The 27,505-nt window shown below is 51.7% G+C and overlaps 15 protein-coding genes across 15 annotated transcripts; 4 read left to right on the plus strand and 11 right to left on the minus strand.

Annotated features, from left to right (window-relative positions):
• Nucleotides 1–365: 365 nt before the first annotated feature.
• On the minus strand, nucleotides 366–1,138 carry ASPVEDRAFT_90126 (dual specificity protein phosphatase family protein; the record flags this gene model as incomplete). The annotated part of the gene is made up of 2 exons (XM_040818737.1): nucleotides 366–508; nucleotides 562–1,138. The coding sequence occupies 2 exons, from the start codon at nucleotides 1,136–1,138 to the stop codon at nucleotides 366–368; spliced, it is 720 nt and encodes a 239-aa protein (XP_040674682.1).
• A 542-nt stretch (nucleotides 1,139–1,680) lies between these two features.
• ASPVEDRAFT_144988 (uncharacterized protein) lies at nucleotides 1,681–3,130 on the minus strand (the record flags this gene model as incomplete). Its single annotated transcript, XM_040808034.1, has 3 exons — nucleotides 1,681–2,622; nucleotides 2,671–2,921; nucleotides 2,971–3,130. 3 exons carry the CDS (start codon nucleotides 3,128–3,130, stop codon nucleotides 1,681–1,683), a joined length of 1,353 nt encoding a protein of 450 aa, XP_040674683.1.
• A 458-nt stretch (nucleotides 3,131–3,588) lies between these two features.
• On the minus strand, nucleotides 3,589–5,622 carry ASPVEDRAFT_90128 (uncharacterized protein; the record flags this gene model as incomplete). The annotated part of the gene is made up of 7 exons (XM_040818738.1): nucleotides 3,589–3,804; nucleotides 3,869–4,589; nucleotides 4,642–5,022; nucleotides 5,070–5,183; nucleotides 5,260–5,353; nucleotides 5,412–5,534; nucleotides 5,592–5,622. The coding sequence occupies 7 exons, from the start codon at nucleotides 5,620–5,622 to the stop codon at nucleotides 3,589–3,591; spliced, it is 1,680 nt and encodes a 559-aa protein (XP_040674684.1).
• Nucleotides 5,623–7,091: 1,469 nt separating this feature from the next.
• ASPVEDRAFT_879800 (uncharacterized protein) lies at nucleotides 7,092–7,548 on the plus strand (the record flags this gene model as incomplete). Its single annotated transcript, XM_040818214.1, has 1 exon — nucleotides 7,092–7,548. The coding sequence occupies one exon, from the start codon at nucleotides 7,092–7,094 to the stop codon at nucleotides 7,440–7,442; it is 351 nt and encodes a 116-aa protein (XP_040674685.1). The 3' UTR covers nucleotides 7,443–7,548.
• Nucleotides 7,549–7,862: 314 nt separating this feature from the next.
• On the minus strand, nucleotides 7,863–8,537 carry ASPVEDRAFT_90130 (uncharacterized protein; the record flags this gene model as incomplete). The annotated part of the gene is made up of 1 exon (XM_040818739.1): nucleotides 7,863–8,537. One exon carries the CDS (start codon nucleotides 8,535–8,537, stop codon nucleotides 7,863–7,865), a length of 675 nt encoding a protein of 224 aa, XP_040674686.1.
• Nucleotides 8,454–8,830, minus strand: ASPVEDRAFT_419885 (uncharacterized protein). Its single transcript, XM_040812480.1, has one exon. The coding sequence runs from the start codon at nucleotides 8,776–8,778 to the stop codon at nucleotides 8,578–8,580; it is 201 nt and encodes a 66-aa protein (XP_040674687.1). The 5' UTR covers nucleotides 8,779–8,830; the 3' UTR covers nucleotides 8,454–8,577.
• Nucleotides 8,831–8,843: 13 nt separating this feature from the next.
• Nucleotides 8,844–10,702, minus strand: ASPVEDRAFT_48048 (MFS transporter). Its single transcript, XM_040813938.1, has one exon. It carries the CDS (start codon nucleotides 10,405–10,407, stop codon nucleotides 8,887–8,889), a length of 1,521 nt encoding a protein of 506 aa, XP_040674688.1. The 5' UTR covers nucleotides 10,408–10,702; the 3' UTR covers nucleotides 8,844–8,886.
• A 646-nt stretch (nucleotides 10,703–11,348) lies between these two features.
• On the minus strand, nucleotides 11,349–15,219 carry ASPVEDRAFT_180655 (uncharacterized protein). The gene is made up of 4 exons (XM_040808862.1): nucleotides 14,832–15,219; nucleotides 14,281–14,758; nucleotides 12,965–12,968; nucleotides 11,349–11,954 (listed from the first exon to the last, which is right to left on the minus strand). The coding sequence occupies exons 1-4, from the start codon at nucleotides 15,163–15,165 to the stop codon at nucleotides 11,547–11,549; spliced, it is 1,224 nt and encodes a 407-aa protein (XP_040674689.1). The 5' UTR covers nucleotides 15,166–15,219; the 3' UTR covers nucleotides 11,349–11,546.
• Nucleotides 15,220–15,414: 195 nt separating this feature from the next.
• Nucleotides 15,415–15,614, minus strand: ASPVEDRAFT_90135 (uncharacterized protein; the record flags this gene model as incomplete). Its single annotated transcript, XM_040818740.1, has 2 exons — nucleotides 15,415–15,558; nucleotides 15,609–15,614. 2 exons carry the CDS (start codon nucleotides 15,612–15,614, stop codon nucleotides 15,415–15,417), a joined length of 150 nt encoding a protein of 49 aa, XP_040674690.1.
• Nucleotides 15,615–16,267: 653 nt separating this feature from the next.
• Nucleotides 16,268–17,946, plus strand: ASPVEDRAFT_90136 (bifunctional metallophosphatase/5'-nucleotidase; the record flags this gene model as incomplete). Its single annotated transcript, XM_040818741.1, has 2 exons — nucleotides 16,268–16,388; nucleotides 16,436–17,946. 2 exons carry the CDS (start codon nucleotides 16,268–16,270, stop codon nucleotides 17,944–17,946), a joined length of 1,632 nt encoding a protein of 543 aa, XP_040674691.1.
• On the minus strand, nucleotides 17,619–18,908 carry ASPVEDRAFT_204844 (putative short chain dehydrogenase). Its single transcript, XM_040809429.1, has one exon. The coding sequence runs from the start codon at nucleotides 18,764–18,766 to the stop codon at nucleotides 17,993–17,995; it is 774 nt and encodes a 257-aa protein (XP_040674692.1). The 5' UTR covers nucleotides 18,767–18,908; the 3' UTR covers nucleotides 17,619–17,992.
• Nucleotides 18,909–20,100: 1,192 nt separating this feature from the next.
• Nucleotides 20,101–21,623, plus strand: ASPVEDRAFT_145303 (Zn(II)2Cys6 transcription factor; the record flags this gene model as incomplete). Its single annotated transcript, XM_040808055.1, has 3 exons — nucleotides 20,101–20,289; nucleotides 20,350–20,637; nucleotides 20,688–21,623. 3 exons carry the CDS (start codon nucleotides 20,101–20,103, stop codon nucleotides 21,621–21,623), a joined length of 1,413 nt encoding a protein of 470 aa, XP_040674693.1.
• A 98-nt stretch (nucleotides 21,624–21,721) lies between these two features.
• ASPVEDRAFT_90139 (RTA1 domain-containing protein) lies at nucleotides 21,722–22,764 on the minus strand (the record flags this gene model as incomplete). The annotated part of the gene is made up of 2 exons (XM_040818742.1): nucleotides 21,722–21,964; nucleotides 22,036–22,764. 2 exons carry the CDS (start codon nucleotides 22,762–22,764, stop codon nucleotides 21,722–21,724), a joined length of 972 nt encoding a protein of 323 aa, XP_040674694.1.
• A 783-nt stretch (nucleotides 22,765–23,547) lies between these two features.
• Nucleotides 23,548–24,985, plus strand: ASPVEDRAFT_48057 (TauD/TfdA family dioxygenase). Its single transcript, XM_040813939.1, has 2 exons — nucleotides 23,548–24,114; nucleotides 24,160–24,985. The coding sequence occupies exons 1-2, from the start codon at nucleotides 23,573–23,575 to the stop codon at nucleotides 24,812–24,814; spliced, it is 1,197 nt and encodes a 398-aa protein (XP_040674695.1). The 5' UTR covers nucleotides 23,548–23,572; the 3' UTR covers nucleotides 24,815–24,985.
• On the minus strand, nucleotides 24,737–27,359 carry ASPVEDRAFT_48058 (uncharacterized protein). Its single transcript, XM_040813940.1, has 7 exons — nucleotides 27,289–27,359; nucleotides 27,214–27,239; nucleotides 26,810–27,141; nucleotides 26,570–26,758; nucleotides 25,386–26,520; nucleotides 24,860–25,340; nucleotides 24,737–24,797 (listed from the first exon to the last, which is right to left on the minus strand). Exons 1-6 carry the CDS (start codon nucleotides 27,344–27,346, stop codon nucleotides 24,870–24,872), a joined length of 2,211 nt encoding a protein of 736 aa, XP_040674696.1. The 5' UTR covers nucleotides 27,347–27,359; the 3' UTR covers nucleotides 24,737–24,797; nucleotides 24,860–24,869.
• Between the last annotated feature and the right edge of the window lie 146 nt (nucleotides 27,360–27,505).

The following is a 27,505-nucleotide window of genomic DNA, read 5'->3' on the forward strand; positions in this document are numbered from 1 at the left end:
TTCGGCAGTCCGGGTGAACGTACACAGATACTATTTTGCAGAGTGCTACCAGCCAACGAGAGCCCGCTGTCGAGGGATAAGGGCCTGGCCTGACCCAATCTTCACGTTCCACGGACAGCTAAAGTATATGGTTTGCCCCTGGGCACCCGCGAACTTAAACATCGGGCTTTCTCCTCTGACCACCAGATAGTGACTCACCAACTACGTAGCGCTCAGCTTGTATGCTGTTCCATGACGGAAGTGGGTTCGAGAAATCTCTACAATTACGTTAATTCCTGGTTGCGTACTTCAAGTCATTTTCATTGCAGCCCGGTATACATAGAAGTGAGAAGCCCCGCCATCCAGTTATCGCACGACATGCATGTTCAACTTTGCTCCCTAGGGGATGATTTTGGCCTTTGGAAACAAATTCCAACCCCACTTCCTATTTCCAACATTCCATATGGTTCCAAGCCGATGCCTAGGCGGCTAGGGACGGCATCACCCTCAAAAACCCTAAAGGGGGACTCTGCAAAATGTATCAGTCAGGTACCAAGCAAGACCAAATAACTAGACTCCTACCTTTATTTTCCCAACCTGTATATTTAGATTCATGCCAGAGCTTCAGCTGCGAGAAAAATCCCGAGTTTGGGCGGATGTGACCTTTCCTTGATTTCACAAATTGAAGTACAGCGTCCCGCTCCATTTGTAGTTTGCGCATGAGATATGCGGCGATTATCGTCGACGAACGCGATACTCCACAGACACAGTGTATCAATACCGCGTGCGGAGGTGGTATTATGGGCTCGCTGCTGCCGGCTACTTCCTCGACAACCCCCTCGGCTAGGGGAACAGGAACAGGCAAGGCAGTTAGAGACGAAAGTTGCGGTGGAGCTACCGAGTCGATAAAGTCACAAATATCTTTCATGAGAGAAAGGAGATCCTCCCACTTGGCGTCCTGGACTTGAGCCCACATGTGTCTTTCAGGTGTAATACCAGCGTCTTTAGTGGCAGTATCCCAGAACAGCAGATATCTGCTGGTAAGAGAAACGATGGCGGTGATTTTGTTATTCTGCAGCAACTCCTTGTTGTACGATGATGCGATGTTTCCGAGGAACAGTCCCGGGACTATCTCTTCCATCCAGGCTTTCTCTGGCATTTTGCTTCTTCTGAGACCCTGCACCAAAATCACGGGAGTGCTGAGAGAATTGAAAGCGTATGGCGGAGAAGTAGTAGACGGGATATTCTGTAGGAACTGAACGAGTTGGCTCTGTGTAGAGATGGTGAGAGAAGTATTGAAGTATCTGGGAGAGAGTTCTACATCTTATGTACCATCATAAGGCACCTTGTCGTCACAGGACTTCAGGTTCCGAGCATCATTTCGAACTCTATCTTATACTTTCACCTCGTATGATAAACCTTTTAGTTCAGCAGCAGCGGAATATGCATCAGGCCTTAGTTACAGATGTCTAATAAGTGGATCTACAACCCAAATGTAACAAATCCATCTGGTCTCTAAGATACTATGACGAAGTCGCAGTGACCGCGACATGCGCTCCCTTAACCCCGTCCCTTGTACCATGGCCATGCTCTGCTTCGTCATTTGGAACCTCCTCAAACGGCCTCGACCATTTGACAAGGGACCTATCCCGTTCACTGTGTACTGTCAGCAAATACTCCATTAACCAAAAAAAAAGACACTCACCCATTCGGCCCATAAACATAACGAATCACAAACGTCATGCCAACAAGTAAAGCCGTAATCACCGCCGAGAAGACATACCCATGCTCGAACCTTGGTCCCTCGACAGTTGGATACGTGAACAGCGGAATCCAGCAAGTCCACATTGTGGAAATCGCAGTAATCAGAACCAGGACCACTGCGCGCTCTTCGATATTGTCCCGGTAGATCACATTCACCCATCCATACAGCACAGACGAGACAGCAACAGACGAGTAATGCACACTGTAGGCAAACCATTTCGCTCCTTCGGGGACGTCCCAGATTGCCAGGATTACCAGGCTCGTAAAGTTAAATGCCGAAGCGAGTGTAATAGCCCATGCCCGCTCGAGGAATAAGTCCGTACTAAAATTTATGAAGAGAATGAAGAATATTCCCAACGCTGGGCTTATCGAGTTGAGCTGGTTCTCCCTGGATGCAGTGTACCGGCCCAGACTTTGTAGCCAGAGCAGAAACGATGCCGTATTGGCGCTTGAGTTAAAGAAGAGGCTATCCCAAAGAAGCACGAGCCAGAATCTCTTCGTGAAAGCGATTTTCTTCGCGAGCTTCCACGAGAACGGGGCACTTTCCACCTTGGCGCCTTGCTTTTCCAGTCTTCGACGCGCCAGCTGAAGGTCTTTCTCTGAGACGACCAGTCTGTTTGGCTTGTCAATTGTGCCGGGGTAGATGAAGCAGCCTATTAGCGCAAGAGGCAGAGTGATGATAGCGTTGATGATGAAGAGCCAGCGCCAGCCTGGGAGCCCATTGACTCCATCGAGATTATCTAGCGTGGCGCTTTGGAGAAGGCTGGCTGTTAAATAGCCCAGCGTCAGGCCGACATATAATGCGCCGCCTCGTCGGCCGATTTCGTTGCTTTTATACCACGAGCCGAGAACGAAGTGGACGCCAGGGAAGTATGATGCCTATTTGTTGTAAGTTATTAGATCGTCTTTTACATGCCTGAGACTAACCTCAAAGATTGAGACCATGAACCTGTATGCCATAATCTCTGCATAGCTGGTCGCCCTGTACTGCAGCAAGGTGAATATCCCCCAGAGCAGGTCAAGAGCCGGCACAAGGTAGTGCATCGGCACGCGAGGGAAAAGATACATAAACGGTAAGAGAGCGACAACATTTCCAACTGTGAATATTGTCTGGAAATGCACCAGTTCATTCCCGTGGAAGCCCAGTTCGTCTGCCATCCCGGATACATAGGCATTATCTATACCCGTTAACGGTCAGTCGTTGAAGGGTTCATTGGTTAAACGTACTGATATTTCCTTGGTCAATGTACTTGACCCAATACACTATGAATGCATACGGAACAATCAGAAGATCGAGCTTTAGCACAAGCTTCCTCTCCTCCGGTGTATCGTCCGGGGAGAACCAGTCGTACCATTTCCGCGTCGGTTTACCGGTAGTGTCAGACATGCTAGATTATATATACCAATACCAAGAGGGAGCATCGGTCGTACAAAAAGCTTGACTTGAATAAATTCTTTTCTGTAGGAACCGTTATCACCGGCTAAATAGCAGTGTCAGGGATGTCGCCATCCTGGCGTTGATAGCACCACCACGTCTACTCCAACTGCAATGATGCCATCGAATGCGCGATTGCGCCAGCAGATACCATTGGGTTGAAGTTTACTCGAGTCGGATAGGTTGCTGTTGATGGAGCAGAAGGTAAATTTACTATACTGTGTATTTCCCTGAATTATAAATGAAGAATTGTATAATAGAAACATGGTGTAGGATGTGGAATCAGTTCATCGCACCGAGTAGACAAAAGTAAAACACACATACATCCTAGGGCCCCCCAGCCACGATTAAGGACCTTACTGGATTTCACGGCCATGTCTGAGAAAGCCCAGGCATTCCATTCGGGACAGCTAATCCCAGTACACCCACCAGTCTTCATCTAGATTAGGGTAGATCACATAGCCCCGGCCATCTATCACAATAGAGTCCTTCGCGTCATCGACTTCCGGGTTTTGGTTGAAGTACGTTGCTGGCTCCTTGGGGTCGCCCTTGTACTTGTACGGCCAGTGCTTGATATTGTTAGGAATCGATGCACAGCCACGGCTGAGTGCATCCTTGACAACGGTCTGTGGAGGGGAACAGTCAGTAACGGTGCTTGCAAGGCAAGATGCCGTGGAGAGGAAAACATACTTCCTTCTTACTGTCCTCGTTCTTCTCGAGGTAGTGGTCGATGATGTTATCGAGGTAGCAGACTGGAAGGTTGATGGGCAGAGCATTTTCAATGCCACCGTCCTCACGCTGCAAACTGTCCATCATGGTACCGGGAGACCCGGAGCTGTTGTATCCATTGGTCTGCTGGTTGATTTCAGCAGCTTTCGCCATGCTCAGCAAATCGACATGATAGGTTTCTTCGTCCAGAGACTCCTCCGGGTCATATCTGAAGTCTGCAACGTCCTCGATACCCGGGACCGGGTCCCATTCATCCCTTATGCTGGTATACTTCCACGGGACAAAGAGATAGAGCGTGCCCGTTGAGTCGTCACACGCTCCCCAAAGATCCTCAAAATCATGGTAGGCATCGCACGCGTCCATGCCATCAATTTGCTTGGTCAGCTTTGCAATGTAGATCTCCTCTGTCTTCCAGAGAAAACCCACAGCCGCAGTGTCCGTAAGCACCATGGCAAGATCTCTGGCCTGCTTCTCGCTGCTGTACGAGATATCGCCTGAATAGATTCCGCTGCTGAGTATGGCTGGACCACTTTCGGGAGAGTCAACATAACTCTCGCAGTCTTCGTCCGGGATATCCTGAACGACTCTGGCAGTGAGATCCCTATAATAATCTTTGGCCTTCTTGAAGCCGTTGCCGAAGAGCTCGCCCATGTCGCCGAGCGTGTCCATTTCCTTTTGAAGTCTTTATATACGGTATCAGCACAGACAGGCCAGCTAATCTAGGGTATACATACACCTCAGCCGGGTTAGGTGTGTCAAGGGCTGCTATGGAAGACCCCAGACCTAACCCTGCACCGACAACACCAGCAGCACCCTGAATAGCTGGTCCAGCAGGTCCCGCGGCACCACCGAGAGCACCAACAACACCCATGACCGCAGCACCGATCGACAGTCCCTCAGCTGCGGGATTGGAGTTGGAGACATCGTGCGTGGTGAATGTGGTGACGAGGTCGGTCTGGACATATTGAAAATGATCCCCCGCGCCCTGGATCGCGCTGCGCAGGATTGCCATCCAATCGTGAAAGTTTAGCACAGAGTAGAGGGCGAACTGGACTTGGGCGTTCCGGTTGTCGTCGCACCAGGTGACGTTCTTTGGGATGTCGCACGAGCCCGTCCTATACCAGGCTGTCAGCATGGAAGCTTCAATGGCGGTCACACATACGCTGAGCATTGCCATCTTTCATTTTGAGGCAGCAAGCTGGAGAGTTTCCTGGGCCAGGAGATGTCGTATTTGCTGCTGCTGAACAACTCGGGGTTGCTGCACCACTGAGATGAGCTGTGGTGTTTCCACCAGCTCGGTCAGCTACTATACCATAATGATTCACGACGGTGAGTCCGGCAGGGCTACCCACGTCTGGTTCAGAAACTCGCCCATCCTGAACTCCTCCCAATCTGCCGCTGGATCACCCTCGTTTTGGCAGACGCGCTTCATGGACCCTTGCTCGACTGTGGTCATGCAGTTAGTTCTCAGAGGCCGACAACAGGTGTTGTTATAGATGCGTACACTGAGAAGAGATAAAGGCATCACTGCTTATGGGCCCGGGAGTACTCGAAGAAATAGGGGTTGCGGTTGGAATAACGGTAGTGCTGCTCACCGAACGGCCAGCCAAGGCAGCGGCAGTAGAGGCTGTTATAGAGCAATGTTAACGACAGTCGTTGCAACACGGATGATAGGAGAACTCACCTAGGGCTGGTGCCCAAAGAGCAATGCGCATGGTGCCGGCCGTAGACTATTCCAGAAAAAGAGTGAAAGGAATGTTAGAGGTTGGCCAATGAAGGATAGTATAAAGTTGGATATGGTTTGCTTCAACCCAGGGGGGCCTTGCATCGCTCTTTATACACAGCAGCAGGCAGTGTGGGACCGTCTCGTTGCAAAATCACAATAACAAAGCAAGCAACGGCTTAGCCAGCATCATGATATTGCCCTTGGCCATGCATAGATGATAAGATTAAGATATCCCAGGGTCGGAACTCATCGCCAATAATGACAGTCTAACTTGTTGGTCCTCGCTCCACCACCCCCGTGGCTTACAGGTGAGGGCCAATCTGGAACCCTAAGTATCGGCCCCCAAAGAACAGTTAGACTTCTCCACAGTATCACCATCAGAATTCAACCTTGTAGACGTCCACAGGTCACATACTCATAGGCGTGGGACCGGCCTGTCCGGTGGTATAAGCCAGGGTACGCACTCGCAGCTACTTTCCCACTGCGAGTGATCTACACCACTGAATGTTATTGTAACGGTGTACTCCGTATGCCTTACTCGCCGGCATTCACGGACCAGATAATCAAATCACTCAACCGCCTCAAAAAAGGCACGAGGATAGAACAGTGGGACGATGAATCCTATTCCCGTCCCTGCCCTCGGGCCAAAAGATCGCCCTCCTGCCCTTGCAGATGTCAGCCAAAATATACGGCAGTGGGCCGAGTGAGGCTGTACCTAGCCCACTCTGAAGGGTCTTGGTGATCGGCCTGGCATGTTTAGCACTGTTCCTGCATTTGCTGTTCCTTTGGTCCTGTTCCTGAACATACTGCTTTCACCCCGTTAAAGTGAAAACAACGTCGTGTACGAAGCAGGAGACTGTCAAATAAGGCTGTATCCATGTGGAGGGAACATTATCATCTCCAGCTGAGTCTGCGGTGCCACTGGTATTTGGTAGTTCTTGTGCGGCTCGGAAATCACGATGTCGGATGGATATAACGGGATTCATGGGGCCTTTCTAATAAACGCTTGTCGATCATCAATGTGGCTTATGGCCCTAGAGAGTCATGTTCATTTCTCGTCCCCGGCCCAGACATGAGCTCTGACAATGCACATGGGGAGACAGTATGTCTGCAAAAGCGCCAGATCGCCGTCCCGTGTAATTAGGGGGTATATTCAGGAGACAAGTGGAGAGGAAGCCCTAACTGACCAATATCAGAGGCATGGAGGAAAGTGGCTTACATTGGGGGCCATCAAATATCAACAGATCAGCTGCCCTCTTCCACCTTAAGGGCGGCTGATAGCAAGTTGGCCGTAAAGCCAGTATAAATAAATCAAGTATCCTAGCCGGGGCACATTTCTCGATTACCCTCCTCTCTCTCCAGGGCCAAGTCTCTTCCCCTGAACGTGATTCTATCAGATTGGTAAGACAAACCATAGCCATGGTCCGGTATTCGGTACTCATTCTATATCTAGCAAAAATGAAGCTCTCCCTCGGTGTTCTCCTCGCTATTTCGCAGGCACTCCTTGTTGCCAGCTCCCCGGCCAGCTCCCCGGCAGCTGATGTCAACCCTCTTGAAAAGCGTGACGGCACATGTTCTTTCCTGACCGAGCGTTGGGGCTATAACAAGAAGAACAACCGATGCTGGCATGCCTGTGACTCCGGCGCCGGCAGCTGGTGCTGGTCATACCATTCGGACCCTCTGCGTGACAATTTTGCACAAGCAACCACTAATACTGGTGAGCCTGATGGTGGCTGTGCGCGTTACACAGACTGCTTCCCAGTTGATCAGCAAGAGAAAAATGACATGTTGAAGTGTGCATGTGGTTGAAGCGACAAGCCCCGGCCTATGTTTTAGATATCTGTTCTGTCTATTATACTATGTCTATATCCTTTTCTTATGTGCACTAGCTTTTGTAACTACCTACTTATCACAGTGACAAACTTTTCCTTTCTGTATCTGGCTACTGCTCTACTTCAGCTATCAAATATTCGAAATTCAAGTACACTTTTCCCTTCCGTACGCAGATTATATGCGACGGCTAGGCATGAAAATATGCTCAAACATTCTTCGCAACTCTGGTGGGAGGAAACCATAACATGGTGACTCGCTACGTATTTTACTATAGAGATGTTCCAACTAATGATATATCTTCTCGCCAGAGAGCTATCTTGGTTCCTACAAGCTAGAACTCCAAGTACTTGGATAAATGCTTTAAGAGAGCTCGAGTGACAAATGACTACACCTTCGTCAATCCCCACAAAAGCACTCAGCAACTCTGTCCATTGACTTGAATGAAAGGGACTGATTGAATCTCCGCGGGAACACGCCGTAATGCACTCCCTGTGCTATGCACATACTCTCCGCCGATTTGAAAGACACGCAGCGATCCTGGTGGTCAATCTGGGGGTAGTTATCATCATTTTCAGCGCGTCCTCGACGCCCGAGGTGCTCCCTATTCCGATACACTTGGTCCATGCATATATTGTATGCAATAATATCTCGATCATACGGCTTGTCTGCAACGCCAGTCCTCTGCTTAGGGTGGTATCCCCAGCCGTTGCAAATATACAATTTGGTGAGCGAGGGCGAGGACAGGATGACATTAAAGACGTCTTCCCATACCCAACACTGATCCACACCTTGATCAGCCTCAGGGCTCTCAAATGTACCCACGAAGTTGCCGATTGCGAATAGATCAACTGCCCGGAATGTAGTAAAGGTGATCTCCAACACGCGCAACGGGGCCGTTAAAGGGATAAGTTCCAGAGATTTGGTTTTGACTATACCAACTGCTTCTAGCCTCAGTCTTTCCAACTTTCTAGCTTGCTGCAACTCCCTGAATATCTCGGTCTGTACTGGAGGGCGCCCCGATGGGCTGTTAAAACTGTCATTGCTAAAGTCAAGGCACCGCAGATTCTGCATTATGCTGAGCCATTTCAACTCGTTAATCCGCTTGGATAAGCTAAGACATATAACTAGACTGGTGCTGCATAAGACGTAAGTAGGCGAACAAGCGAAATGAAGGACAGAAGGAGTAAGAGAAAACGAGGAAGTGAGATAAAGAAGATAGGATGAGGGACAAGATGGTGAGGAGAGAGACACAACACAACAAGGCAGCCACTTCACTTGACTTCACTTCACTCGTCCCAGTCACCTCTGCCATCAATTTGCTCCACTATTAATGTTAATTATTTCCCTTCGAAGAATAAACAGAGCTTCTATTTCTTTCTAAGTCTATGGAAGTAATATTTATACACCCACCAACGACGACCTACGCCGCCGTCTTCGAACTCGAACTTGAACCCGAACTTGAACTCGACCGCGGACTCTTCATATAACTCCTCGCAGTATAAAGCACGCTAATGCCAAGCCCCAGTCCACCAAGACCAATCGCAAAATACAGCGCGGAGCGATACCCGCGCAGCCTCTCCTCAGGCGAATCACCCTGGACAATCTGACTCTCGACTGTGCCGGCAAAGCCGAGACTCAGGCTGATACTGTAGTTGACGACGGTGGTGACAAGGGAGGCGGCGAGGCCCTGGTGCTCGCGCTTCACGGCGTTCGAGAGCATGAGTGTTGCGGCGGGGAAGGACATGTCCATGCCCCAGGGGATGATGACGAGGGAGACGAATGTCAGCGCCCAGTATGTCTGGTGGACGGGGGCGATGGTGATGAGGATGGTGCCGAGGGTGAATGCCGTCAGGGACATGCACATGATCAAGGCTGGGCGGATACGCGACATGAGAATGCCCGTGACGCAAGAGGCGACAAGGCCTGAGATGCAGGGTGGGGAGAACTGGGCGGAGGCAAGCAGGGGGGATATGCCGCGGGTGTCGAGGAGGAAGCGCCAGCTGTAAAAGATCCAGGTTCCGAAGCAGCCCCAGCCTGTTGCGACGCAGGCGAGCACGTAGGAGACGTCTGTCGAGAAGGCGTGGAATGGGATGAGCGGGTGCTTTGCGTATTTGAATTCGACGACGAAGAATGCGGCTATGAAGAGGGCGCCCAGGATGAGGAGGACAATCACGTAGGGCTCTGCCCAGGTGACGGCGGGCGCTTGGTTCCAGGCAATGTTCACCAGGACGAGGCCCGTGATGCCAGTGAACGCGCCGGGGATATCGAGGCTCACAAAGATGTTATCGGTTGGCCTAGAATGTCGGATGGGCTCGATGACAAGGTATCCAATGCCCGCGCAGACCACGGAGACAATCGCCATAGACCAGTACGTCCAAGGCCACCAGGCAAACTCGGAGAAGATCGATGCGAATACCGCCCCGATAATCGCACCATTAGGTGCCGTCGCGCCGAACAATGCAAAGATCATATCCTTCTTCCTCCCTGGAGCGTACGTCGCGCCGAGAATGGCCAGCCCATTCGGCAGTAACATCGCAGGCCCTAAGCCTTGCAACACCCGCGCGAAGATGAACAGGATATGGTTCGAGTATACGCTAAGACCCGCAACCAGCGACCAAAGCGACAGCCACAGGAACCCGATAACAAACATGCGGCGGTACCCGAAGAGGTCCCCGCAGCGGCCAAATACAAGGATGAAGGTTCCGACAGTCAAGGAATATCCAGCCAGGAACCAGGCCAGTTCAGGCCCATTGCTGAGGCCGAAATGCGCACCGACGATGTCCAGCGGTGACAGGCAGATACCGACATTGGCCTGGGTGATGAACTGCGACATGCATGTTATAATAACGAAAACGATTTCGCGCGGCACCGAGAACGAGTCCGCGATGGACTGGTTCGTCTTGACCGGCTGCAGCTCGTTCTTCCCTTCTTCCTCATCCATGGCGACTCGCTGGTTACCAGGATGGTGAAGTCCGGGGGACTGACTGATATTTAACTAAACCTGACACACAGTTGATACAGGAGTTCAGGGGCGAAACAGTGTTGAAGAAAATATTTCGAGGCCGGGTCCACAGTTAAAACGGCGCTGAGAAGCGAATGACGTGACTATGTTCAGTGGTACAGTCTCGCGTTTGACTTGTAGAAATGTGGCCAAGCTGGAACGGATTTCAGAATCCGAGTCGGTCGAGGTATGAATCTGACATCCGATGCAGAAAGCTTGGCCAATAGAGGGCTGATCCTATGCAGGATTGTCAGATTGACCGTTATGGCTCACTGATTGATAAGGGGCTGTCTCGAGTGCTTGTCCCGTATATCCGCACCGTCCCACTATTAACCCTAAACAGCAACTCCGAGAGCGATTCCCTGGTTCAACTCCGAGGGATTCCCGTATATCCGACAAGTTCCTCGCATCGCGGTATCACGTTCAAACCACGATCAAATTCTTTTCTGGTTCAAATATTTCCGATCGAGGCTGCTGGTTTTGCTGACATACCTGAATCAATGCTCCATAGCCGACAGTTCTGGGGTCTTAGTTCTGGTTTACCTTGTTTAAATATGCACAGTACGCTGCACAAAATATATACTGCGACGGATGAAAAACCGTGCATAGCTGGTGGCTAGCTAGCTATCGCCACAAATAATTCCAAATAATAAGTGCCAATTCCTGACCAGGCCTTTGCTACTGTGAGCGTAGGGCATCTGCACCTGGATTATTAGTGGCTTAGGCTATGCTGGGTCACTGTATACTTGAGCCTTCCAAGAAGCAACCTAAGCAAGAATAGAAATGCAAAAGCCAAGTCCATTTAGGCTTCAGCTTCTCCGCGGTGGAGGTGGAACGCCAAAGAATGCTCATACCCGCCGAGCCTGGGTTATTTTAAGAGGGCACTAGCTTGTTTTGACGTCCTTCCAGGGATAATATCATAGTCGTAACACCACGGCGAGTCCAATACTCAAGTCAAATCAGCTGGGTATCTCAGATGTCATTCATTCCAATCATCAAACTGGCAAAAGCCGGGAATCGTAGTATGATACAGAACCACGCTAATATCAATATCAATAACAATGCACAAAAAGGGGGAGTCAATCATCCCCCGCCTCCAAACAAGCATCTGCCATCTTATCAATCGCCACACCGCGCTGGTCCGCCGAAATCCACCCGCGCTCAACCAGTCTCGCCAGCGCATCGCCGACCCAGTTCTGGCAGTTCCAATCCAGATCCAGGCGCCCGTTGCGGATCGGGGTGCGCGCAACGGTCTGGGATATGGATTCCTCGCCGATGTCTGTGGGGATCTCGGTGACGGGGATGACCTTGGCGAGACTGCCCATGACGGAGGGGTCGGTGTCGATGTTGTTGACGTAGCGGAAGAGGCCGGGGCAGCCCACGATGTGCATGATGCTGCGGGAGGAGGGGAAGTGGAAGTAGAGGGCGGTGTGGCGGTATTCGGAGTAGTCGAGGGGGTCCCCTTTGTAGATGAGGATGAACAGTTTCTGGGGCATTTTATCGTTGATACAAGGTATTGAAGCTTGAGGAATAAAAATCAGAATCTGGGATCGCCCGTTCCTGGATGACGTCACGGAACCGGGCTAGCTCACGTGATCTATGCACTATGAAGCTATTCCAATAGCTTCATTCCAAGGCATGAATAACTGAATAATAAGTGGCTGGAATAATGCAGGTAAAAATGGATCCGGTAGTATGCGGGACATATACGGATACAGTTGTGCACATCACCGCCGTAACCCCAATTGACCGTTCGGTTCCAAGATTCGCATGACTTGGGCATGTTTCTGAAAGAGTGACTACAGGTAATGGGATCTGATTACGGAGTGTATCACAGCAATACGCTTCTTTCGAGCTTGATATAAACAGATATAACCTTTGGTACGGGGTGGTATGTTATCTAATGCAGATAGCATCTTCCCCGCCATCTTCCTGCCCTGCTATCGAGCAAGGAAAACGAAAATAAATAAAGACAACCAAACAAAAGATGCCCGAGAATGCCCATGCCAGCAGCCTCAATCTCGGTCACGGCTTCAACTGCGAGCATGTGAAGTTGAGTGTTTGGACTCCACCGAGCCCACATGGCTGAGATCCCATCTAGGGCTCACCACTCAGAGCTAAATTTCCTTCGCCTCTTCTCCAGCGAGCTCCATATCCCCACACGCTCGACAGATACTCCGACTCCGACTGATTAATTAGCCGTTCAAGATGAAGAATTCAGTCCAAGAAAGAAATTTACAAACTTACAACTTTACGGGTTAGATGATAGGGTGAGTACGGCGTAGGGCATGATACACCCAAACCGATACCACCATCAGTCATCACAGACTGGTAAAAAGAAAGAAAGAAAGAAAGACGGCTAAATTATACTAGTTCTTATACTAGTTCCTGCTGACAGGACTAGTCTAAAACCAGGTGGACCAAGCTTTAACCACCCAGCCAGCTGGAATCCTGGGGCTCAATCGGCCAGCCCGACACAACGGGGCCAGGTCCACACGAACCTCAGCTCAGTGCTTAGTTTTTAATATGCAGAGTCAAGCTTTTCTTTTCCCAAAAACCTCGGTTGGCCGGTTGGCGTCGCACGTGCAGAATGTCTGTTTTCGACATTGATGCGCCATGGACGCAAGCAGCGGGCCGAGAGCTGGATATAAAAGAGCCAGGCCCGGCATTGGAACTGCCAGGACAGCAATCAAGTTTCTGAGCCAGAATGCGCTTCTCTATTCTTACCCTAGCTGCGGCTGCACTCAGCCATGCTGCTCCCAGCCCTCTCCAGCCTCGAGGTATGCAATTATTGGCACCCCTTGCGTTGGCGTACATTCCTGACATCCACCAGACACCATCTCAACCAGTGAGCTCTCGCAGTTCGAATTCTGGGTCCAGTATGCCGCTGCCACATACTGCGAGGAGGAATACACCGCAGAACCAGGCACCAAGGTGAGCTGTTCGGTGGACAACTGCCCCGATGTCGAACAGGCCGACGCCACCATCATCTACAGCTTCTCCAAGTAAGCCACCGTATCTCTATATACCAAGTAAATACTGACAACCCAGCACAACCATAACCGACACCGCCGGCTTCGTCGCCACAGACCCCACCAACAAAGCCATCGTGCTCGCCTTCCGCGGCTCCTACTCCGTCCGCAATTGGATCACAGACGCGACCTTCCTCTACAAAGACCCAGGCCTCTGCGACGGCTGCTTCGCCGAGACCGGCTTCTGGGACTCCTGGGCCAACGTGCGCGACGATATCCTACCGCAGCTCCAGAGCGCCGTAGCGCAGAATCCAGAGTACGAGCTCGTCATCGTCGGACACAGTCTCGGCGCAGGGATTGCGACTCTCGCTGCGGCGGATATCCGCGGGCGAGAAGGGTATCCGTTTCCGACACTGTATGCGTATGCGTCTCCGCGAGTCGCGAACCATGCCCTAGCAGAGTTTATCACGAACCAGGGCAAGAATTATAGATTCACCCATGCGGATGACCCCGTGCCGAAGTTGCCACTGCTTGCGATGGGGTATGTGCATATCAGCCCGGAATACTGGATCAATGCGCCGAATAATGTGACTGTCACGCCTGAGCAGGTGGAGGTGCTTCATGGGGAGGTGAATCTCCAAGGGAATACGGGGCAGGGCATCCCTGATGTTCCTGATATCACGGCGTTCCAATCCCATCGTTGGTATTTCGAGCTGGCGGATGCTTGCAAAGGGCCTGGGCTGCCTTTGAAGAGGGATCTAGAGTAATTATCTTTGATATAGATATAGACGGTATAGAATAGGGTTATTCATGCGTATACTTCTGTTCCCTCTCCCAGTACTTCCCAAACCCCACCCCCTCACAAACCTCGTCATACCCCAGAATCATCGGCGGCGGTCCTCCCTCCAGAATACTCCTCTTCAGCCCCTCCAACGCCTCCCTGGTCGCCTTCAGTCTCGACGCAACAAGCGTCCACGGATACGCCACCGCCGCAAAGCCCATCTCCCCCAGCTCCCTCGCCGCCAGATTCTCCGTCATCCCACCCTCAATGATATTCGCCAGCATCGGCATATCCAGCTCCGCAACCGCCCGCCTCATGGATTCCCGGTCCGGAAGAGCTTCAATGAAGACCGCATCAGCACCGATCTCTTTGAATTTGTGCGCGCGCGCCATCGCCTCGTCCCAGCCGTGTATTAGAGCGTCTGTCCGCGCAAGGATGAAGATATCCCGGCCTTCGTTGCGCGCGTCGCAGGCTGCTCGGATCCGGGCGTATGCTTCGCCTCGGGACACGACGGATTTGCCTTCTGTGTGTCCGCATCCTGTCATCACACAGTGTTAGATTCAAACAAAGACAGAACGGTACGGTAAGCTAGGAAAGAAAAGGAGACAAACGCTTCGGCCAGGTCTGATCCTCAATCATAACGCCCGCCGCGCCGGCCGCGGCAAACGCCTCCACCGTTCTCTTCACGTTCATGGGGCTCCCATACCCCGTATCCCCATCGACCATGACCGGTAGGGTGGAAACGCGGACTGTCTCCTGGATTTTGTCGCACATCTCTGCCATCGCGATGTACCCGGTGTCTGGGAGGCCGTGGGAGCTGGCGACTGCGAAGCCGGAGAGGAAGAGCATGGGGAAGCCGGCTTCTTCGATTAGCCGTGAGGACAGGCCGTCGTAGCTACAGGGGAATGCGAGGATTTTGGAGCGGTCGCGGTGGGCGGAGAGCATCAGGGTGCGGAGGTGGCTGGTCTGGAGGGTGGGGATTGCGCCGCGGGTGTTTGGGAGAGGAGGTGGTGGAGGAGGTTTGGGGAAGGGGAATGCATATGGAGTTTCCATGTTTGAGTATTAACAGTTAAAAGAGTTGTTATGAGTTAGAAAAGAGTTGGTAACATGAACAAGATGGTGTTAATGCGGGGATGATTGAATGACCCCGCAGTGACATCAACCGATACACATAATGTATACAATGTATATACATTAAACCCTCGCCAGACTCCCAGGATCAACCCGTAGTATATCCTCCGCGTCGCTTTCATTCTGGATCAGGACGCGGCCTCGCTCTGCTGCCCCGATGACGATGTAGTATGCGTTTTGGTAGCGGACTCGCGTGCCGGATTGGAACTGTCACTGAGTTAGGGAATAAATGCAGTGAATATGAGAATGGACCATACAGCCATGCTTCTGTCTCACTAGATAGTGAACTTGGATTGCTTGAAGATGAATTAGGTGGGAAATAGGGATGGGAAGTTGACAGCCTCGAGAGCACTGTGCTGTATTTATATGTCGCAAGGCTGTGGAATGGCTGAATGACCATGTCGGCCGGCACGAGGCTGAGTGAGCCATAGAATATTATCGAGCAATATTCTACACATTTATTATATAGAATAACACTGTCGAATGGATTGGGGCAGAACTTGATATTCGACCAGCATACGCAGCACAATACACTAGAAGTAGTTATATAAACACGAGACTATCAATAACCGGAATTATAGACTTCCCTTCCTTAAGATATGGTATTGTATGAGTTAAATATTGGAAGAGCTATATTAACCGTTATGGTGATTTCTGTAATATATCCCCTTTGCTTGGGTTACATGCACTTCCTACTCCAACTGTCAGATTCTTTTTTCTCCAGCTCAATCTCATGCAGCCAAGACAATAGATTGCTCGTCGTCTTTCCCAGCCTATCGCATTCCCCACGTGTATCGCAGCCAAGCGTCCAGGGTGGCTGGGCGCGGATCCTGCAGTCCAGACGCCCGTATTTACCTGCGACGCGTCCCCGATGCAATTGCCCACGGAACGTTCAATCTATTGAACTTTAGTCGCAATGAAGATTTCATTATCGCTGGCTGCCCTCGCGGTGGCTGGGACTGTTTCCGCCGACGATTACCTCTACAGCAGGCGTCTGGCCAAGCGCTTTGTGGACAACGACGGCAATTATAACGTTTGTACGTTTTTCGCTCCTTAACTCTGCCTAGCTAATTAATTGAGATAGCATTCTTCCATGTCAACGATATCCACGCACACCTGGACGAGTTCTCCTCCTCAGGCACAGAATGCGAGGATCCAGAGCAGGGCTGCTACGGCGGCTACGCGCGAATCAAGACCAAAGTCAACGAGCTGCGCAAGGAGTACCCAGACAATCTGTGGCTGAACGCCGGGGACGAGTTCCAGGGGACGCTCTTCTACCAGTACTACGGCGGGGAGAAGATCGCGGAGACGATCAACGACCTCAAGTTCGATGCGATGACGCTGGGGAACCATGAGTGGGACGGCGGCGATCAAGCGCTGGGCGAGTTTCTGCGGAATCTGACTTTCCCTGTTGTGTCTTGTAATGTTAAGAGTCAGGTTAAGGCTCTTAATAGGACGATTAAGAATTACCACGTCTTTCAGGAGCATGGGATTGCGGTTATTGGGGCCACGACTCCGACAACGCCGGGAATATCCAGTGTCGGCAACACGACTGTCTTCCTTGACCCAATTCCAGAGGTACAGAAGGCCGTCTGGGAGATCCGGAATAAAACAGACGTCAACCGCATCGTCCTCCTCTCCCATCTCGGCTACGACGAGGACCAGAAACTCGCCAGCCGAACCGAAGGTCTCAGCCTGATTATCGGCGGCCACTCCCACACTCTCCTTGGGGATATGGAAGACGCCAAGGGCAAGTACCCGACCATCGTCGAGGATAAAAAGGGGCACGAGGTCTTCATCGTCACGGCCTATCGCTGGGGTGAGTACCTCGGGGCCATTGATCTGACATTCGACCGCGAGGGCCACGCCCTTGCATACCACGGTGCACCGATCCACATGGACAACAGCACGCGTCTGGACGAGGAGCTCGACGGTAAGATCCAGGAGTGGGCGGAGGAGTTTGCAGACTTCGCCGCTGAAGTGCTTGGGACAACGGACGCTGTTCTGGTCCAGGAGACATGCCAGGAGGGCGACTGTCTGCTGGGCCAGGTTATGGCGGACGCGATGCTGGAGTACCGCGTGAACCAAACCGAGGGCACAGACGATGCGAAGGCCGACCTGGCTCTGATTAACGCCGGTGGTGTGCGCGCTGAGATCAACGAGGGCGATATCACCCGCGGCGAAGTCCTTACTGCGTTCCCCTTTGGCAATGCCATTGTCGAGCTGCAGTTCTCTGGAGCAGATCTCCGTAAGGTGCTTGAGGGTGCGGTGTCCTATGTCAACCAGTTTAATAACCAGGAGATTACCTCGTGGTTCCAGGTTTCGAGGGGTGTGCTTATCCAGTATAACCCGCAGAACGAGGCTGGGAGCAGGCTTGTCGATGTTACTCTCGACGGTGAAGCCATTGAAGACGGCCGGGACTACCGGGTGGTTACTCTGGACTTCCTGGCAGGCGGAGGCGACAATATATTCGAGGCTACAGATGACTTTATCACGCTGGATACGCAGGATGAGGTGTTGACACAGTATATTGTTGCGCGGACGCCGCTATCTCCCCGACTGGAGGAGAGGGTTGTGGAAAGCGACGGCATCTAATTGATATTGACATTGACCTATGGACACTTTGCGTATCAAGTTAGCGCTAGCTATTACTCGCCTTATTAAAAGAAACCAACCCCCCATCAACCAAAACCTCAGAGCCAGTCGTAAACGTCGCCTCAAACCCCAGAAACACAGCAACCCTCGCGACCTCCTCTGCCCTCCCAATCCTATCCAGCGGCGTAACCCTAGACCCTTCCTCCTCAAACTCCACCAGCTGGTCACTAGTAACCCCCGAAACGCCCATCGTCGGCGTCTTGACAAACCCAGGCGTCACAGCGTTAACCCTCACCCCGCGAGACGCAAGCTCAGACGCCATACACTGGACTAGCGAGCCCACCGCTGCCTTGGAGGCACTGTACACAGCCATACCCGGGAACCCCATCTTCGCCGAGACAGAGGAGGTAAAGACGATTGCGCCGCCGTCGCGGATAAGCGGTGCAAAGCGCTGCGCGACGAAGAACGAGCCAAATACATTCGTGTTGAATGTGCGCGCGAAGGACTCCTCCGTGACGCTGGCAAAGGGTTCAAGTTGGGCATAGCCGGCGTTGATGAAGAGAAAGTCGATCTGGGGGTCGGTGCCGAAGATGGACTTGGTTTCGAGGACGAGGTTGTCGATGTTGGTGAGGGCTGTTATGTCGCTTTGTATGATGTGTGCCTTTTCGTCGAGCTGGGCCCTTGCGGCTTCGATGGGTTGTTGGCTGCGCCCTGTTAGGAGGACTTGAGCGCCAGAGTTGAGGAGAAGCTCCGCAGTTGCGAGGCCTATACCGTGGGTGCCGCCAATTATCACGGCTTTTTTGTTGGTGTAGCTGGTCATTTTGCTGGATATAGATGAGGCAAAGATGATATTGAGCTGATGTTGCTGTCAGTCTTCTACTGGCTTTATATACACATCCCGGAACATTCTTTCAACTTCCAGCTCCGTTGAAATGTTTATAAGCCCGGTGCAATTTATAATCATCTTCATGAGTAGCATGGTGATGGAAACCTGATATCTTGATGGCGTTGTATGGACCTCGTATTGTGGCTTGCTTATTCCCTTCCCAGCCAATGAAAGAAGATTTCGACTATCCAGTCCATGAGTCACTGGCAGGGACAAGACCTGGTCAAACCTTGTCAAACTGTTCTGAAATATCACTGGTTGAGCTGCGAGTAAGCATGCTGCAGGTAACCTGTGAAGCTGGAGGCTGCCCTACACCATAGACCAGAGGCTAGTATACAATAGTATCTGAGAGAGGCTTGTCTTTAGTGATGGAAAAATGACGCAGATCAAGGAGTATTCGTGGTCAATTTCAACATTGCTGCTGATATACGTGCAATCCTGGGGGAGGTAGTCTGCGCCGCTAAATCGGGAGGGATGTATACACCGTATGGGTTCAGCACTTCCGGGCATCGATTGTTAGGCTGGATATGTTGGAATGACATCATATCTGAATAAGAGGAATATTGTCTATAAATACATTATGTACAGTTAGATGACTGGTTTTGGGATTCGTCCACTATCTTGGTGCATTCAGTCTGGTTCCTTGGAACGCCGTCGCCCAGCTCGTATTCCTCGGGCCTGGATTCCCAATCGGACCCTCACAACGTGCAATCATACATAAGACGCCGAGAGTGTTGCCTTACTGGCTGATCATAAGTCTTGCTGTCATCTGGCTCGAAACATGAGGCTCTTGTCTTTGTAGGGGTTGGCCGTTCTTCTTTCTCTTGTCTCCCTGGTATACAACAATTTACTACAGTTCACTACCAAATTAACCATCGCTATCATGACCTATAACTGTTTTATATTGTCCCTATTATACTATTAACTATCACGTCCAGGAAACTTCGAGACCGGCATCGCAGAGGCTGTGTCGCGATACTCCCATGAACCCATGAACCCAACGCACGATCCAATTATATGCCATCTTTCTCTCAATATTTGACCAATCGGACATTGCCGATCATTTTAGAGCCGTTTCTGCAAAAGCATTTGAGGATTAGCGGTTGGATTTGTGACTGTGGGCTGAGCTCGTATTGCCCAGAAAGCTGCTGCCTCCTCGGTCGATAACCAACTTTCAGCCCAAAGACTTCGCTGTTCCAAGCTTCATTATCTTGAAGCTGGAAGCTTTACTTCTGTATCCTGGGAATATAGGCAATCACCCCGTGGAAATGGATCATTCACAGCACTCCTCGCCGGGCTACCTCACGCCCTCATTCCACTACCTCGCTCTCGATCGCGAGGAATCAATCGGGAGAATATCCACTACGCCAATATTGCATCAAAGGATCAGCCGTGTCAAACGACCACATACAAAGTCGCGTCGTGGCTGCTATAGTTGCAAGAGCCGAAGGGTCAAGGTTCGTACCAGACGCAGCCTCAAACGCAGCCCCAGGCACAGCCCAAATTGACCGCAACAGTGCCAGGAAACAAAACCAGCATGCGCCAACTGCATTCGCAAAGATATAGACTGTCACTATCCAGACGAGGACCGAGAACGAGCGGTGGTGGCGCAAAAGCCGTTAACGCCCGCGTCATCAAACTCCGCGGACTCATCTTCAACCCTCTCGACTCCTCAGATATCTCTGGCTTCTTTCACTGGCGATGACCTGCGGTTCTGGCATCATTTCCTCGTCGACGCCCGGCCGCATCTGCCTTTCGGCGACGAGGACTCCTGGCTATCCACGATACCCGCCTTTGCTCACGATGTACACCCCCCCTTTCTCTTTACACCAAATGCATAACTAATCCTCTATAGTGCCCCCATCTCCTCCACGCCATGCTCTCCCTCGGCGCCTCCTACAGCGCCCTAGTCTCCCCCTCCGGCAAAGACCACTACTCCTCCGCCATCGCCCACCGCAGCCAGGCCCTGCAATCCCTCAGCGCAACCATCGCCAAAGGCGCCGACGCCACAGTCCTCGAAATGGACGGCGCCCTCGCAACCTGCTACACGCTCACCTTCCAAGCGCACTGCATGAGCGACGGCATCGTCGACTTCGCCGTCATGGTGCGCGGCTGCGGCCTCGTCACGGACTGGTACTTCACGCAGCCCGAGACGCGCGAGAGCAAGCTCTTCAAGAATGTCAAGTCGCCGCAGCACATGGGCGAGATGATCACGGGCTGGCTTCCAAAGGGTGTGTATCCGCTATGTGAGGCCGAGAAGATCGACGTCTGTATTGCTGCGCTGGATCGGCTGAGGCCGTTGATTGATAGCGAGGCGCAGGGGTGTGTTTATAGTGCTTTGCGTCAGGCTTATGCGGCTTTATTGATATCGCATCGGCATGCGTTTATGCAGCTGGTTGTTATATATGCGGAGTGGGCGCGGATGGATAATGTTGCGTTTCTGCAGTTCATTGCCCCTGGGAACCATGTCTCGCGTGCGTTGTTTATGCACTATATCGTTCTGGACTCGTTTATGAGGCCTGTTTATGCGGAGTTGATGAAGAGGCGTAATGTTGGGGCTGGTGGTGGCCATTTTCTAATTTATCGTTGGGCGGATGCGATCTATACAGGCTTGCCTGGGGATATGCGGGAGTTGGTGGAGGAGCCGCTGGGGTATTTGGCGATGGATATGTTGCCGGAGGTTGAGAGGCATAGAGGGAGGTATCCGCAGTGGGAGAGGGAGCTTAGGGGGTTGGCGGAGTGGCTGCGTGGGAGGTTTTCACAGGATGTACTAGAAATGTATAATATATAGCAGTATACAGAGATGATATAATGAATAGAGCTCAAAATGAGATGTGATTGGCAGCTGAGATATTTACCATTTAGGAATACAGACAACCGATCTATCAATCATACACTTGCAACACCCTCACCCTGCGGGAGGTTCCTCCGCCGATGCTGCTTGAGCCACTGTCTCGCTTTGGATTCCCCCGCAGCGGACGAAGGAAGCCATCTGGACGGGTGATACCACCCAAGAACCATAAAGGCTGTGAACATGGGCACTGCTTCAAGCACATACACCGGCCACTCATGCGTCATGACATACGAATCCGTACCGCACGCAAATTCAATGAGTCGGAAGATGGACCGGACCTATTCGCCAACATAATCAGCACATATGCCATCAATCAATATATCTGTAAAGGAAAAGGCGGATGACATACCATAATGAAGAACCCTGCAATATAAACACCTAACAGAACCTTCTTCATGCCCTCATCCTGTGCCAGAACACCACTCTTCAAAGCGTCCCGATGAAACTTGACCACCACAACCAGGAACACGGAAAAGGTCGCAAGCTGTAGTGCCAATCCACTGATCAGGATCCCCGTACCGGCCTTCTCCAACGGACCCTTCCATTCCCCTGCCGCTGCGACGGCGCTCCCGCCGCCCTGAGTGACCATGGCCCCGACATCCAGCGTGATGAATATCTTCGGCAGCCAAGTTGCTTTCACGTATCCGCCGAGAACTCTTTTGTCTCCTTTTTCATTGTTGCCTTGGGGCTGACCGCTTGGTTGAGTTGATGTTGAGCGAATAATCCTGCTAAGCAGAATATAAAGCGAAGCGCAGACAAGTACAGGTGCAAGGACAATCATAGTCTGAGAAGCCGCAAACGTGCCGATGTCCTGGACGTTCTGGGTAGATGCCGCGCGCTGGCTGTAGCCATTTACCTCGACAAGGGCGGCGACTAACAGCGGAAGGGTGTAGCTGTGTCTAAAGTATCTGCCGGCTCTGTACGCGACGTATGAGACGTAGAGGTGGTAGATGAAGGGGATTAGGTAGAGGACTGCGAAGAGGATTGAGGCGGCGAGGGACGGGGTGTAGAAGAAGACGCTCCAGTCGGTGTCGTCGTCGGTCTCGCGTTTTTGGAAGTACAGCTTTCTGGCGTGCATCTCGGTGTAGGTGATCAATATATGAGGTTTCAAAGCTTGAAGGTATATGGCCACTGTCGGATTGATGGTTTTCCATGGCTGAGATGTCGTTTATATAGCACCGTCAGGGTCACTCGGCCTTGCACCAAGCCCTGGATCGTATTCGGGCATTGCTTTGCCTTCTCATATTGGCCATGAGGCATAAAGCAGGCGTGAGGATGCCATGGGCCAAGCATCCAGGCATGAATATTTAGTGGAATAGAGCGATGTGATTGGTGCTCGTTTAGAATGCGAGCACAGCCTGCCAACGGCCATCAACACTTCTCGGCAGACACGCGAGCAGCCCTGCCACCCCCAGGGCTGGGACGCATTAATGCCCTAATGGCAGAATGCTATGATTCAAACAGAATGACGCATACAAGCGAATTTGAAGCATGTGGAGTGGTAGATTGCCATATTTTAGGCTGAATGGCGTGACAGTGCAGAATCCGATCGGATGGAGCGTCGGCTATTTCCCGCACCGACTATACTGGTAGAATGCCTGTCTTTTGTGACAAAATGCCCGCTGCTGATTCGCAATGCAGATCAAGACAGTTTAAGTGTTAAGAAATAGTTGCATTCGGCCAACCTGATGAATCACGGCGACTCTCAAGTTGGGTTTGTTGCGGAGTGTCGCCTGGCTAGTCGGCAAACAGACAAGATGGAGACGGAGCATGCAAGCGACACTCCAGCCGAGAAGACGCGGTCCAGCACAATATAAATAAATGCTTCTCCAACCCCCTCACGATCAGACAATGTGGTACTCTCTTTATCACTCTCAATTCACAAAATGTCGAGCACTGTAACTACAACCGAAACCGTCCCACTGGAGCTGTTCCCCGATGGTCTCAAGACCTCTGGGATGCAGGAGGCAAACTGGTCGCTCGTCCGGCCCTATGAAGATTACCCCAAGCAAATGACCGGCCCAACGGTCTGGGATGCTGCTGAGTATCGGGATAACCCCGAACGCTGGACGCACTCCTTTACCGCGGACGAGGTCGCCGAGATCAGTGCTGCGGCAGACGCTTTCATCGAGTCAGGCACGCCGTTGACGGGCATCACTCGGGCCTTGTTCCCTCTTCCTACTCTGGCCGCCAGAATGGATGCTTTGCGTGAGGACCTGCTCCATGGAAAAGGGTTCTACCGCTTCAGAAACCTGCCCGTCAGGAAATGGGGCCTCCACAAGTCCGCGGCCGCCTACATGGGCCTGGGGACGTACTTGGGGTACTTCGTCAGTCAGAACGGACGTGGCCATGTCCTCGGCCACGTCAAGGATCTCGGAGAAGATCCTACACAGACTTTCAAAGTCCGCATCTACCGAACAAACGCCAGGTTGGTCTCTCAGTCGTCTCTCAAATAACAGTTCTAATTTTGCAGGCAATACTTCCACACGGACGCCGGCGACATGGTCGGTCTTTTGTGTATCGCCAAGTCGCTTTCCGGAGGAGAGTCAGACATCGCTTCGACCCACCATGTATACAATGTCTTACAGCGTGATCACCCGGATGTTGTCAGAACATTGGCCGAGCCAAATTGGTACTTCGACCGAAAGGGCGAGGTGTCTAGCGGACAGAAACCCTGGTATCGGGGTGCAGTGCTGTGGCTCGAAACCGGCGAGAACCCCAAAATCTACTGCAAGTTCGATCCCAATAATGCCACCTCGCTTGCACGGTTCAACTCTGGTCCTGATGCGCAAATTCCGCCTCTCTCTGATAAGCAGAAGTATGCCATGGAGGTGCTGGAACGGACCTGTAAAGAGCTGGCGCTGCATATGATCCTTGAACCAGGTGACATCCAGTTTTTGCATAACCCCCACATTTTCCACGCGCGTACTGCGTACACCGATTACCCCCCTGGTTCGGTTGATGAGGAGGGGAACCCTCGACCACAGAGACACCTAATGAGGTTGTGGCTGGCAGTGCCGCAGAGTGAGGGCGGGTGGAGGACCCCGTTGCCCGACTCCGACAACAAGAAGAGAGGTGGTATCCAAGTGGACAATCAGCCACCAAAATGCCCTATTGACGCAGAATAAATCATCACCTGCTAGTGGCGAGAAATACTTCATGTATATATATACCTTGATACCATTATGAGAGAAATGGAAATTGATGCCCCCATGAGCCACCTTGCTCTTGTCTATCGCTCTGTAGCTGTGCACCACCTACCCAGGGGTGTAGTCCCGTGTGCTCAAGTCCAGACTCCATGGCTGTCTCTGCTGGCTGCCACGTCCATCCCAGGTCAGATGTGAAGAGCATCAACTCGTCGGCTCCAGTCAGCATCGGTGGAGATATGTCGGTTGCTTGCGCAGAGCCACCCGTAGTAGACGATGCAATACGCTCTGGGGCATGGCGTTCCGGTATCGTCCTGCGCGCCATACGGTAAATAGTGAGAGGGTTGAGAACATAGTCAGGTGCGCTTTGAGCCGGAACTCCTGCCGGAGTCTGCCGCCCGGTGTCTTCCAAATCCGAGGGGTAAAAGTCGTCTGGGACTATGTTTCTACCGCTAGCTATTTCAGCCTCCGACCCGAGAAGTCTCGACATTGTTTCTGCAAGGCCGGCCTTTTGATATTAGCGATGGCTTCTATCCATCTTGAGGACACTTACCAAACGCCCGGACACAGCATTCAAGGATTCCATGGCCCTTAAGGCCCGTATATTGCTCTGCAAATAAGGAATGGTTTGGACAACTAGATCTTTACTGTTTTGCTCACGTGGATCGATAAGCTGGGTAAGATAATACAGCATAATGCGTGAGCTGTCGTAAGTAACGGTCGGAAGCCAGGTATCGGACAGATTATGCGGCCCATGCCGCTCAGCCTCGGCGATAATCGTCGCCAGATTTTTAGCTGCCTCGTACAAGTCTGATCGCATCTTCTCGAGATACTCGCTTTGCTCCGGGGGAAATTCGATAGCCGAGCGCAGCTTGAATAGAGCCGGGGCACCTAGTCGATACAGATCACACAGTGTTTGGTGATGGGCACAGTGCATAAGCACCAACGCTCCTAGCTGGGACGAGGCTTTGCGTGTGTAAATGGCGGATGGGGTGAACTGCAGGTTCTCCGGTAACGAATTATACCAGTCCCAACATGCCTTGTCTAGAATGGCGAATTCCGAGTTCGGGAGCCACGGAGACATAGCTTTATCGAGATGCTTTATATAGCGGAGGACCTGCTTTCGAATCCGTATATGCTGGATAAAATACGCCATGATTCCCATGTTTTCGTCTGGATCCACTGGAGTAATTTCTGGTCGAAGAAACCCAAGAACCGTACCGTCGAGGGTCCGCGTAACACAAGGCGCCTCTTGGAGGAATCGTCGCTCATTGCACGGCAGCTGTATTTTGATATCCCTTTCTTCGATCAGCATAAGCTGGTCAACTCCACTTCCGAGCAGCGCATCGGTCACGAAACAGCTCCACATTAACCGACGACGAGCTTCCCTCGCAGAAACGGAAAGGCCAGGTTCCAAACAAAGAACGTCGGTGGAAAACTCAAGATTTATTTGCAGTGCCTGGGCCATACGCGCGGTGATCCCTCCTAGCATGAACGCCTGAGCAAAGTTGCCCACTCGTAATGCGTGGTCGTACAGGAGTTGTGAGGCCATGAGGTTGTCGATGGAAATCTTGTCCAACTCCTTTAGGACCATACTGTAAGCAGTTTCTGCCCAACGAGCGCCAGCCCTCAGTATGAATTTTGGTGATAGCTTGTGGCTAGTGGTGCTGCATTCTAGTGCATAGAACCTCGTTAAATTAGCCAAGATACCAAACCCAGAGCCGTTGATCAACTTACTGTGCACCTAGGGCGCAAACAACGTAAATCAGAGCAGTTTGTGCCTCCGAGGCCAATTCTTCGTCAACTCTACGGAGAAACGAGGGCCTATGAAGAAAGGCAAAACAGCGAATGGGGTGAACATGAGCAAAGTAATTATCGACCAGGACTGCCACCCTAGATTTATCAGGGAGGTCAAAGGAGGTCAACCTGTTATAATATTAGTGGACATAATCACAACACGACAGAGCTGACAACTACCATGCCAAAGACGGAGTCTCTGCTTCATTTATTGGTGGTGCAGAACTTGGTCTCTCAGGCGGGTCGACGGTGCTTGTCAACCGTCGTGGCCACACAGGTTCGACGTTTTCTCCATAGTGGCACTGAAGATGCTTTTCCCGGCACCTCGAGCATGCTGGCCGTTCACCAGAGCACTTGGCCCTTCCCAGTCGGCAGTCGGAGCAGGATCGGTACGTCCGCCTCGCTCTGGTATGCGCATTTGAGTGTCGAATCGCCGAACGACCGTATCCAGAGCACTCCAACTGAAGCCTCTCGCAATTTCCGCAGCCATCTGGTCGTTCATCACATTTTACCTAGCGAGAAACCCTATCAGTAGCTCTTACGACGCGTTTTGTGGGGTAACAGTGCTCTGGAAACTAGCTTACCTTACGAGCTCGACAAGTGTTACATCCTGCAAAATCAGTTAAAACGTAACAAATCAGGCCACAGATAATTCCTACCTGATCTAGATCGTCTATTTCGACGCTGTGGCTGTTGTTGTGGCGGATCGCATTCCATCCTTGAGGTGTTGACAGCGGAAGAATGGCGGGTCGTCGGCTCGGGGGTCGCGTCGGATGTTGACACTCACAACAATCGCGCTGCTCCCTCGCCTTCCATGCCCTGCTACCAAAGCCATCGGGCTGGTACATTTAACAATTATCCAGAGCTGGTATGTAT

This window comes from Aspergillus versicolor (genome assembly GCF_001890125.1).
Source record: "Aspergillus versicolor CBS 583.65 unplaced genomic scaffold ASPVEscaffold_17, whole genome shotgun sequence".
Classification (NCBI taxonomy): domain Eukaryota; kingdom Fungi; phylum Ascomycota; class Eurotiomycetes; order Eurotiales; family Aspergillaceae; genus Aspergillus; species Aspergillus versicolor.

Excerpts from the sequence above, each read along its gene's own strand:
- ASPVEDRAFT_419885 (XM_040812480.1), bottom strand. The coding sequence starts at position 8,778 with ATGGCAGAGGTGACTGGGACGAGTGAAGTGAAGTCAAGTGAAGTGGCT.
- ASPVEDRAFT_48048 (XM_040813938.1), bottom strand. The coding sequence starts at position 10,407 with ATGGATGAGGAAGAAGGGAAGAACGAGCTGCAGCCGGTCAAGACGAAC.
- ASPVEDRAFT_180655 (XM_040808862.1), bottom strand. The coding sequence starts at position 15,165 with ATGCTCTCCGCCCACCGCGACCGCTCCAAAATCCTCGCATTCCCCTGT. Across the intron at positions 14,759-14,831 it reads GGATCAGACCTGGCCGAAGC|GATGCGGACACACAGAAGGC; the intron begins GTTTGTCTCCTT and ends GTGTGATGACAG.
- ASPVEDRAFT_204844 (XM_040809429.1), bottom strand. The coding sequence starts at position 18,766 with ATGACCAGCTACACCAACAAAAAAGCCGTGATAATTGGCGGCACCCAC.
- ASPVEDRAFT_48057 (XM_040813939.1), top strand. The coding sequence starts at position 23,573 with ATGTCGAGCACTGTAACTACAACCGAAACCGTCCCACTGGAGCTGTTC. Across the intron at positions 24,115-24,159 it reads ATCTACCGAACAAACGCCAG|GCAATACTTCCACACGGACG; the intron begins GTTGGTCTCTCA and ends CTAATTTTGCAG.
- ASPVEDRAFT_48058 (XM_040813940.1), bottom strand. The coding sequence starts at position 27,346 with ATGGAATGCGATCCGCCACAACAACAGCCACAGCGTCGAAATAGACGA. Across the intron at positions 27,240-27,288 it reads AAATAGACGATCTAGATCAG|GATGTAACACTTGTCGAGCT; the intron begins GTAGGAATTATC and ends CTGATTTTGCAG. Across the intron at positions 25,341-25,385 it reads ATGCTGTGTCCGGGCGTTTG|GCCGGCCTTGCAGAAACAAT; the intron begins GTAAGTGTCCTC and ends TAATATCAAAAG.